Source organism: Cervus canadensis, chromosome 24 (genome assembly GCF_019320065.1).
Source record: "Cervus canadensis isolate Bull #8, Minnesota chromosome 24, ASM1932006v1, whole genome shotgun sequence".
Lineage (NCBI taxonomy): Eukaryota > Metazoa > Chordata > Mammalia > Artiodactyla > Cervidae > Cervus > Cervus canadensis.
This window is the reverse complement of record NC_057409.1, coordinates 13,008,904-13,020,190: the sequence shown is the minus strand read 5'-3', so window position 1 is coordinate 13,020,190 and position 11,287 is coordinate 13,008,904. Positions and strand designations below refer to the sequence as shown.

At 56.8% G+C, this 11,287-nt stretch overlaps 1 protein-coding gene across 1 annotated transcript in view; it reads left to right on the top strand.

Moving 5' to 3' along the window:
* The window catches only part of SDC3 (syndecan 3), a 38,610-nt gene extending 30,081 nt beyond the window's left edge, over positions 1–8,529 (top strand). Inside the window, exons 3-5 of the mRNA XM_043445000.1 lie at positions 339–952; positions 3,223–3,514; positions 4,458–8,529. Coding sequence (XP_043300935.1) covers positions 339–952; positions 3,223–3,514; positions 4,458–4,624 — 1,073 coding nt within the window. The 3' untranslated portion in view covers positions 4,625–8,529. The remainder of the gene's footprint in view (positions 1–338; positions 953–3,222; positions 3,515–4,457) is intronic.
* The last annotated feature ends 2,758 nt before the right edge of the window (positions 8,530–11,287 follow it).

The following is an 11,287-nucleotide window of genomic DNA, read 5'->3' as shown; positions in this document are numbered from 1 at the left end:
GCCAGTAGGGCCTGAGTTACCACTGCCTAGATTCAGTCTGCTAGAAAAGCTCCAGACTGGGTGGGCTGGAATAGTCAGGGAAGACTTCCTGGAAGAAGTGGTCCCTTAGAATTTTTGGCTAGGCAGAGAGGAACTGGGACGCATCACTAGCCATCAGTCGACTGGTAAGCTTTGACCAGACTGTGCCTTCCTCCTTTCCCTCCTCTTGTCTTGGGAAAATTATGCAAAGGGTGAGGGTTGGGAGCCTCCCATCTTGATGGCCATTGCTGATCTGGGATCCTCATGCCCTCAAATCACCCAGCTTCCTAGCTCTTTCCTTCTCCCCCCGACCCCCTCAGACTTTGAGCAGGAGTCGGGCATTGAGACAGCCGTGCGGTTCAGCCCAGATGTCGCCCTGGCCATGTCCACCACCCCCGCGGTGCTGCCCACCATGGACATCCAGCCTGTGGGCACCCCGTTTGAAGAGCTCCCCTCTGAGCGCCCCACCCCGGAGCCGGCCACCAGCCCCCCACTGCTGACAGAGGTGCCAGAAGAGCCCAGCCAGAGAGCCACCACCGTCTCCACCCCGACGGCTACGACCACTGCCACCACCACGGGGCCCCCGACGGTGGCCACAGTGCCCGCCACAGTGGCCACCGCCGTGCCCAGCATCCCCGCGGCGCCCCCGTCTGCGGCCACCACCTCTGTCGTAAGGACCACCGGCGTACGGAGGCTTCTGCCTCTGCCACTGACCACAGCGGCCACAGCCCGGGCCACTACCCCAGCGGTGCCCTCACCTCCCACCACGGTGGCTGTCTTGGACACAGAGGCCCCAACTCCCAGGCTGGTCAGCACAGCTACCTCCAGGCCAAGGGCCCTTCCCAGGCCGGCTACCACCCAGAAGCCTGACATCCCTGAGAAGAGCACGCTGCCCCTCGGGACCACCGCCCCTGGACCCACGGAGGTGGCTCAGGTGAGCCGATGTGGAGAGGACAGGGAGTCAGAGCAGAGGAGGGTGGGTCAGGGCTCGGGGGGCGGGGTGGGAGGAGGAGGATGGAGCTGGACAGGGCTGAGATCTAGAATGTTCTGGAGATGAGCCAGACAGGGAGCAGGAGGGTGAGAGAGGTGTGAGGCCAGCACTGGGGCTGAGTCACAGGATGAGGACAGAGGTCGAGATGGATGGGGATGGAAGAGGGACCGGGCCGGGGTCTTTAGATGTTAGGTCAAGACATTAATGGGGAAGGAACTGGGAGGATGGGAGTGTTCAAAGGGGAAGGGGCCAGGGGCCTGTGTGTTCTGGTTAAAAGCACAGACTCAGGAGCCCTGCAGCCGGCATTGGAATGCTTCCACCACCATGCAACTTCAGGAAGTCACTGATCCTTTTTATACCTTTGTTTCCTTATCTGTGAAAAGGAGAAAAGAATAGAATGCAAATCACAGGGTTGTGAGAATTAAGTTTCCCAACAGAGCCAAGGTTCTTAGAGCAGTGCCTGGCAATACTAAACAAGCAAAACGTTTCACTTTTGTTATCACCGCCACCACCACCACCACCATCATCATCGTTGTTGTTATTATCCATCTGAGGGGGATTAAGAGCTGGGCGGTAGGAGATGAATACTGCAGGTCACGTTCATGGAGTGCTGCCTGGGTGGAGGCTCAGTGCTAGACACTTACCTGTGCCACCATCTCCTCTCCCTCTCATGCCTGCCCTACGGAGTGGGGTGGGCCTTGCCATCATCCTCCCTTAAGGTGGGGCCACTTTCCAAGCCTTCACGGGCAGCAGTGGCAGAGTCAGGATTTGAACTTGGCAGTCAGCTCTAGGGTGTGTGTGTGTGTGTTTGGGGTGTTATGGATGGTGTGTGTGTGTGTGTGTGTTTGGGGTATTATGGATGGGGATGGTAGTTCAGGGAAGAGGATGAGGATGCCAGGAATGCCAGGATGGGGAGGGGATCAAGGAAGTGGGAGAAGTAGACTGATCCTTGCTGGTGCTGCTGGGCAAGGAGGGGATGTAGTGACATTGACTGGGGTACTAAAGCCCTTTGCATCTGGAGGAGAACCCCCAGGCTGTGGAGCTGCCTTTGGGTCAGCATCAGCCCGTCCGACTCCCCAGCCAGCCCCAGCAGGACACGGGCCCTGCTCTAGGCTCCTCTGAGCAGTTAGGGGAACCTGGTGTTTCATAGATGCTTGGCCAGGTGGGCTGGGGACGCAGTGCTGGGGCACTGAGAGCAGGTCGCTGGTGCAGCCTCTGTGCATGTGCGTGGCCTTTCCTCGGCCTGGACCCCGGACCCATTCTCTCCATGCACACCTGTGAAGCAGCTCCATCCTTGCTGCGATCCCAGCTCTAGTTGGGATCCTGCCTCCAGATGCTGGGAGCCATTGAGATTTGTGGTGCTCTTGGACTGACCTTGGGGCTTCCCTTGTGGCTCAGCCGGTAAAGATTCCGCCTGCAATGTGGGAGACCTGGGTTCGATCCCTGGGTTCCCTTTTAGCTCTGTTGGTAAAGAATCTGCCTGCAGTGCAGGAGACCCGGGTTCGATCCCTGGGTCGGGAAGATCCCCTGGAGAAGGAAATGGCAAACCCACTCCAGTATCCTTGCCTGGAAAATCTCATGGACAGCGGAGTCTGGTGGGCTGCAGTCCATTGGGTCGCAAAGAGTAGGGCATGATTGAGCGACTTACGCTTACTTACTGGACTGACCTTCAGGCTACAGGACTCACCCTTGCCTTAGGCACATGGATCGAGGATCAGGCCCAGGTATTTAAAATCTGCACCCAGCTATCCCCAGACAACAGTCCCTGATAGCAATCTGCTAAGGCAGCTGCCAAGAAAGGCAGCTGGAGAAGGAAGGGATGGAGATGGGATGGGGACCAGGATGTGGCCAGGATAACAGAGGTAGTGTAGTGTAGTGTTAGGGACACATACTCTGGAGTTGGACAGATCTGCATTTTAGTTCTGCTTCTACCACTTACTAGCTATGTGTCCTTGGGCAAGTCACTTAACCTCTCTGAGCCTATTTCCTACTCTGTAATGTAGGGGTGCTAATACCTTCTTAATGGGTAAAATTTGAGGGGAAAAGGCCCATGATGTGCTTAGCACAGTGCCTGGCCCATGGTGAGTGCTTAGTGAGTATCAGCCCCCCAGGGAAGTGCAGTGGCAGCAGTGGGCTGGTGTGCATGTGTGTCTGGCTGCCCTGTGGCAGGGGTTCTGGGCCTGGCTCCTGGGCTCATGCTACCCTCCCTACAGACCCCAACTCCAGAGTCCTTCCTGACCACCATCCGGGATGAGCGAGAGATGCCAGTGAGCGGGGGACCCAGTGGGGACTTTGAGCTGTCGGAGGAAGAGACCACACAGCCAGACACAGCCAATGAGGTGGTGGCTGTGGGTGGGGCCGCGGCCAAGCCATCGCCTCCCCCCGGGAAGCTGCCCAAGGGTGCCCGCCCAGGCCCTGGCCTCCTGGACAATGCCATCGACTCAGGCAGCTCCGCGGCTCAGCTGCCCCAGAAGAGCATCCTGGAGCGGAAGGAGGTGCTTGTAGGTGAGACTTGGGGCCTGGGAGAAGGGGGCAGCTGGTGGGGCCTCAGTTTGCCCCCCAGGAGCCCAGGAGGGAGGGTAGGGTGTGGGTTTCCTAGAAGCCTAGTTTTCTAGGAAGGGAAAGCTGGGGACTTGGGGACCTGAGGACCCACCCTCTAGTTCCTCTTCTGACCCTCTGATCCCAGATTTTGTCCTACCTCCCGCACTTTCCTCAGCACCCTCTGACCTCTTCTCAGACTCTGCCCTTGACCTCTGCCTCCCTGGGCCATGCTTGTTTATCCCTCCTGGACCTTATCCCCTGGATCGTAATCTAGGGCCCCATCCTTGGCTTGATCTGCTCCCACCCTTGATACCAGCCCCGAGGACCTGCCCTTGGTCTTCTCTCCTGAAGTCTCTGGATTTGTGGCCCAAACCCTGTTCCCCACTTATGAGCAGCGTGGCCTCGGGAAAGTCCTTCACCTTTCCAGGCATGCTTTTTCCTCATCTGCGAAATGGGGGTTATCATTTTGCTCCTAATCAGTCTCAACGCACGTGTGTTCATGTTAACTGTTCTGCAGTTGGGATGTGTCCTAGTTTAGATGGCAGAGTTTTTTCTTTCCTAAGGGTATATAAAATACTGGAGCATCTTCTTATTGATGGCATCTCACATTTGATGAGGACCTTAGCACAGCACCTCCCTAGTAGCACTGTATGAAGATTCCACGTGTTCATATGATTAGAACAGATGATTAGAACAGTGCCAGGCTGTGGTGAGGAGTATCAATGGCAGCCAGTGCTGGTGTTTTAGCATTGACTCCAAACTTCACTCCGACTCTGGTCTCAAGTTTGAGATTCCCAGCTCCCTCCCAACTCTTGCTTCTACCTGCAAGGACCCTCTGCCCTTTCCTCAGGCTCTAAGGTTGTCTTGCCCTTCCTGTGGCCTTGACCTTTGCCCTCTTTCTCCACAGCTGTGATCGTGGGCGGGGTTGTAGGCGCCCTCTTTGCTGCCTTCCTGGTCACCCTGCTCATCTACCGCATGAAGAAGAAGGACGAGGGCAGCTACACGCTGGAGGAGCCCAAGCAGGCGAGCGTCACATACCAGAAGCCTGACAAGCAAGAGGAGTTCTACGCCTAGCGGAGCCAGAGTGCCTCCCTGTAGCCTCAGCGCCACCCCTATGTCCAGTCCCTGGCCTGGCATCCCCAGCCCCGGCCTGGGACTGGGCCTGGGAGACATCCTGGCCCCACTTCATCTCTGCCATCCTCCCAAGGTCTGCCCAGACTGCCAGCCTCACGCAGCTCTTCCCCAAGGGACAGGGGGCACTGCCGTTGCTCCAGACTGTACCCTTATGAGCTCATCACTTGTTCCACATACTCCTCCCCCAGCCACCAGCTTGGAGCTTTAGGACCTCACATCAGATGGACAGGAGGAAGGGAACTCCTGATTGGCTGGTGGACGAAGGGGTGGGACTTCAGCCCCAACCTGGCCCCACAGGGCTGGCTGAGGTTTCCTTTTGGAGGCAGAGAGGCACTCGGGCTGGTTTCTAGGACAAGCATTTGGCAAGCCCAGCCCTTGAAATCATTGGGACACTGCACCCTGTTGCTCCTGTCCCAGGCTCACTCTCTGCCTGGGTGAGACGTTACCCCTCACCCACCAGCCTGTTTTGTCCTGGCCCCTCTGGGGTTATGGGGTCATTTTCCCTCATCTCTGCTCAATGCACATGCACCCACAGGCTTCACTTCCTTCCTGGCCTGCCCCAGCTTCCTGAGAGTGCTCCGGCAGCCACTGGTGAGGAGGGGTCTGCACCTCCTTCCTCCTAGTGGATTCTGCACAGACACCGTCTCTCACATGGTTACACGTATTGTCACACACAAAGAGAAAAGCACGCAATGACAAAACCACACACGATCTTGACCACCTAGCTAATCCAGATACGTCACAGACACACACATTTTTCCAAAGATGTTTATTCTCATATGTTTCTTATGTGCCCCCCTGCCCCAAATGCTTATGACAATGCAAGTCACTAATCATCATAACCTAATGGTAATGGTGTGGCCTGCCTCTCTCTCTGCCATCCCGCCACCCCTATTCCTGCCCACCCACATACACTCCGACACCACACGTGTTGCCTCCAGCTTTCAGGCTCACTGGGGAGGGTGCAATTAGGCCGAAACAATCAGCCCATATTGGGTCCCCGAGTTGCCCCGTCACGCTCAGCCTTCACGACTCCTCACCAACCACATCGCCACCAAACCCCAGCGAGTCAGATGCAATCCCACGTGGGTGCACAATCTCACCCACACCCACACAGCCCTGCTGTCACGCTTGGACACTTGCCTTTCCTGGAATTAAGTGCAGTGTGGGGGACATGGCCACAAGCCCCCTCAGGGCCTTGCACACCTGCTGAACCTGGCTTCACCTTACCTGCTCCCTACCCTCTGTAGCCTGCAAAGGGCTTGGTTGGGGGCAAGTTCCCCACTTGCTGAGGCAGGCAGGCTGGTTCCTGGAATTCAGTCTTCGGCTGGAGAGGGGGCTTGGGTCTCCCAGCACCAAAGGCTCCTGGTGGGGAGGGGGCATGTGGTGAGGCTCCTGGTCTCCTTCCATCCTCCTCTTGCTCTGAGCTAGGGGGTCGACTCTGCCTCCCAGGACACAAGTCTCCAAAGTGCCTGTGAGGGTGGGCCTGGCGCCTGGGCCCTCTGCACCCTCTCCCTTTGGCCTCACCAGGCCCACCTCAGCCCCACCCCTGGGCCTTCTCGGGGACCTTCCGGTGGACCTGTGCCCATGCATTTGGCCAGACAACTTGGTGTTTCTCCTGGCTGCAGCTAGAAGCAGTCCATCCAGACACTGTCCCTGGCTGAGGGCTGAGGACAGGCGGGGTTGGGGATGTTCCAGGCCCCAGCCCGCCTCCCTCTTCTTTGTTACCCTTCAAATGGGGCCACTTCTGTAGATATTTTAAACGTGGGGTCACAAATCTCCCATGGGGGCTGTGCTTTGAGAGGGGTCTTGGAGCCACGGGATGTGGTCTGAGTTGTGGGTGGCTGGAGCTCACCCCTCCACCCCTTGCCCACAACCCTGGTTAAAGTCAGAAAGCCGGGTTTTATTTCTGTTCCCTTTTGAAGACTCGCTGGCAGGAGACTTCTGCAGGGTGAGGGCTGGGGGTGCCAGAGGCGTTGAGGGTGAGGTTCCAGGGAGCTCCTGCAGCCTGTCTTTTCCACCGTCTTCCCAGGCTGAGGCTCCATCTCTCAGGCCTATAGGCCACCTTGGCAAGTCCTGGAGGCTTGTGAGGAGCCCACCTGGTCCAAGTCTTTGCGGGGCAGGAGCAGGGGGAGGCATCCTAGGCTCACGATCTGTTGGAGGTGACCTGGCCTCGGTCGTTCCTGGAGCGGAAGGGCTGGGGGACGAGGGAGACCAAAGCCAGCCCCAGCCTCCCCTCCCTCTACCCTGCCTCTTGGCAGGCTGCTGTCTTGGGGCAGCAGCTCTGGTGTGAAGGCCTGGGCAGGCCGAGGCTGAGAAGCCAGGGAGCATGGCGGAGAGAGGATCTGGACCATCCAAGGATGCTGGGACCGGGGTAGGAGGCCCAGCAGTGGGGGTGGCCTCTGCACAGCCTCTGGTCGGGGCGGGGTCCAGCACAGGATGGCTGAGCAGGGCCTGGGCTGGCTGGAGTGGGCTTAAAGGGGCCGCATGGGTCCAGCCTGACCCCAGCAGGCCTGACTCCTCACCTTCTGTGGACCGGCCTCTAACCTGGGGCCTGGGGCTTTGCCACCCGCTGACCGATGCCTCTTCTCTGCATCCTTAGCGTTGGAGAGAAGAGACTGAGGGCTTCATTCATTGAGCCCTGGCCCCGAGACAAATGTCCAGGCTTAATCTTCATGAAGCTTAAAAGCAGTCCAAGTCCAGCATGGTGATCTGAGAGCAGGCGGTGAAAAGGATGAGCTGGATGTGAGTGCCTGGGTCTCACCCTGCCTGGACACAGGGTGTGATGCATGCAGGGCCTGCCCAAATATGTCCCCAGGCACCCTGGTGCTCCTGGGGAGGTGTCCTGCAGGGGCCTAGTGTTTCCAGGAAACACGGCCGATTGCAAAAGAAGAGGGGCTTGTGTGCTTGACAGCCTCTCTGGGGCCTCAGCTGCCAGAGAGGACAAGGCGGGCCGGGGTCACCCCCCACCCCCAACTGTGACTTCTAGAGCCCAGGCTCTATCTCCCTGGGGATCGAGAGGGGTACCTCCCCAGGAGGGTCAGTCCCCTCGATAGGAAGCAGACGGGTGATCACTGGGGCCCAGGCCGGGCAGGTCGGTGGGCGGTGGCTTGGGGTGCTCAGGCCAGACCCACCTGGGGTTGGCAAAGCCATCTGTCCAGGCCTCCAGGCTGGGGCCCTGGGCACAGGGAGCAGATGCATCTCTGCCTCAAGGGCAGAAGGGGCCACCACCTCCTTGGCGCTCCTGAATTCCTTCTCCTGCCAGCCACCACCCTGGACTTGCTTCCCCAGGCCTCTTGCCTGTAAATAGAAGCCCACAAACTGTGTACAGATTTACGGAGATGCTGAGGCTGGGCCCCAGAGTCGCCATCAAAGGGCTCGTGGCCCCAGCATCCCCCGGGTGCCCAGCAGGCAGCTCAGCGCGGTGGCCCCAGCGTGGTGAATGCATGTAAATATTTTTTGTAGGCAGTGCGGCTCCAGAGAGCCCCCTGAAGACTGTGTGCCCCCCACCCCCCGCCTCCCACCACGTCCTTTCTCCTGTACAGATCCTCCAAGAACCCAGCCTGGGATGGGGGGAATTTGTCCTTCCCTCCCCCAGGCCTTCTCTGTCCCTTCTTCCCCTTAACCTGTTTATTAACCATACCTGTCCCGAGTTCATGGCCAAAACTTTCAGTAGGAAAAAGTGGTGGAAAAAGACTGGAAAAAGAAACCAAGGCACCTGTCCCACTGTGGGTGCTTACCTGTCCCAGCGTTGTGAAGGAACTGTTCCTTTTTTTTTTTTTTTTTTTAACACTTCCCGTGCTGTGCCCATTTATAAGAGGAAATAAAATTAAGCTGAAATGATGCATTGTGGTCAGAGTGTGAGATAAGCATGGAGGTCATTTGGGGAGGGGCAGTCCGTGGCCCCACTTGGGTCTCAGCCACATCCCCCTTTAAAGGAAATTGAGAAGCAAGCAGAGAAAATTGACCGACAACCCCTCGTGGGAACCATTATGGCAACAGCTGCTCTTGCTTTAGAGTGTTCAGGAAACCACGGAGCTGACTGCGGCCAGGCTGAATGGGGGCTGCGGTTGGACAGAGGCCAGGACGTGGCGTTGGGGGCTCTGTGGTCCACCCTCGGGGGAAGAACTGGTTTCAGGCCACAAGGAGAGAAACCTGGAACTGCAGGATATTGGAATCCGTTGGCTGAGGTGAGATGTCTTGAGGTTCTGAAAGGCCTGGTTCCAAACCCAGGTGATGTTTCCTGATTCTGACTTAGCCTGAGCCTTAGCTTGGCCTGAGCCTCAGTGTTCTCACCTGAGAAATGGGATAAGCATTAACGACACCCCCCCCCCCCAAAATGGAAGGTAGTGGGATTATGAGAGGAAGAACATTTAGCAGAGGGCCTGGAACTATCAGCTCACAGGAATAGAACAGAACCCCGGGCCGGGAGGAGTTCTGGGGCCTGGGAGCAGTTCTGGGGCCTGGGAGCCTGGACGGCCTCCTGGGGTTGCAGGGTCATGGAGCTGGGAGGGTAAGAGTCAGCCCTGGGCTCCTCAGGGTAGAAATCCTTTCTTCAGCACCTCGTGGGGGATTTCCCTGCCACTGCCTGCATACCTCTTGGAACAGGGGCTTGGTGCATCCTGGAGACTCTGCCTGTTGAGAAGTCCTTCTTTATTTTTAGCCAAAATCTGCATCTCCTGTGTTTCCTTTCTCTGCCTCCTCACCATGAGATAGCCCCAGGCATGAGTGTCAGGGTCAAAACCTTTCCTCCTCCAAAGGAGTCCTCTGCATGTCCTCCAGAGATTTACTCCTCTTGCAGTGGGATGCGCATACGGAGCCCTGGTGGTTCTGGGGTGGGTTAGAGGCTGAGGCCCCTGGATTTGGTTCAAGATCCCACCAATTGCACCTTTCTCCTTCACTCAAGTTCCTTGAGTGCCTCCCTGTGCCATCCTGGGGAGCACTTACAAATACGGGGGAGAGAGCCAATAACCAGGGTCTCATGACTGTGTAATGATGCTGGTCTGGGGGTGTCTTTCCTGCTCAGCCTCCATCTCCAACCACCCTCTGCCAAGCATCCCTCTTACTGCCAGACAGTTTAGGATCAAAGCTCCAAGGCCCGGTCTTCACTTTGGGATCTCAGACCACATGGCCCCTGACAGTCTCGGGCGGCGTGGCTGTAAATTGGGGTGAAGGAGCCAGCGATATGACTTTAGGGTCTTACAGAGGACTGGGCCCCAGTTTGAAGCTCGTTATGACGTGAGGGGTTGGTTTGCCATCATTCAAGTCCCAGCTCCTGATGTGGTCCCTCCTCCAGGAAGCTTTGGGAAGTGGGTTCCATCTTCCCTGAGTTCCTATAGTCTAGAGTTATCTCCCCTCCGGCAGGCACCCCCTCACCTTCTCATTTGAATTCGAGTGGCATGCATCATGTTGTATTCTCAGAGTCTGATCCTGAGGTCGAGAACACCTAGCTGTGTGCACTTGGGCACAGGGCTCTACCTCTCTGAGCCTGTTTCCTCACAAGTAAATGTGAACAATAGGGTTGATATTTGGAGACCCCTGTAAGGATTAAATGAGATAACATTGAAAGCCACTAGCATGGAGCTTGTCTGCCATATGTGGCTGCCAGCTGCGGGACTTCAGTTCCTCTTCCTTCGGTCAGTCTTTAATAGGCAAACCTTTATTCAAATGCTCACTCTGCCACTGACTAGCTCCGGGACCTTGGGCAACTTATTCAAACCCACAATGCTCAGTCTCCTCACCTGTAAGATGGGGACAGTATCAGTGCCTGCCTCATAGGCATGGTGCTCAGAGCCACGCCCGACACACAGTAGGTGCCGTGTAACTGCGGCCATTATTCGTGCTGTTGTTGCTGCCGTCGTTATTATTGTCATTATCTGCCGAGTCCAGCCTGCTGCGTGTCGAATGAATAAATGACATGGAATCTGGGTGGAAATAAAAATATTGGTGTCAGCTCTGGAGTAAATGATGATTTAGGCTGAGGTTTATTCGAGCTGAGGCTGACACCTGGAAATCATCCACATAGAATGTACAGATGGGCTGGGAGTTGCTGAGACTTGGAGCATTTCTCTCAGGGCCCCCTGGTCCAGGGATGAGCAACGAACAGAGGGGGAAGGAGGAAGAATAGCTGATTGTTTCCTGAAACCCAAGAGGTCACAGCTGCTTGCCAAGCTGCCCCAAGAACAGAGCGTGCTCAGCTTCCGAGGGCCGCCCACCCTGTCTCTGCTGGCTTAAGGGTGCGCTTGGGGCAGACCGAGGGTCCAGATTTATCACGGGGGCCTTATTTGCACTCAGGGAGGAAGGAGGCTGGGCCAGAGCAGACAGCAGAAAGGGTGGAGTGAGGCACCGGCTGCCAGGCACCCTGAGACCGGCTCTTCTCATGTTAACTCATTCTAGCCTCATGCAGTTCTGGCCTCCTGGCTGTTTTTTTTTTTTTGGCAAATGAAGAAACTGCAAGTTTACAGAAACCTGAGGCCATAAAGCTATTAAGGGTGCAGTGGGATTCGAGTCTGAGTCTCCACATGGAGTCAGTGTTCTTACAATTCCACCCGCCCTTTCCTCCCTCCACTGTGTGAGCGTGGGCAGGTTACTAAGCTTCTCTGA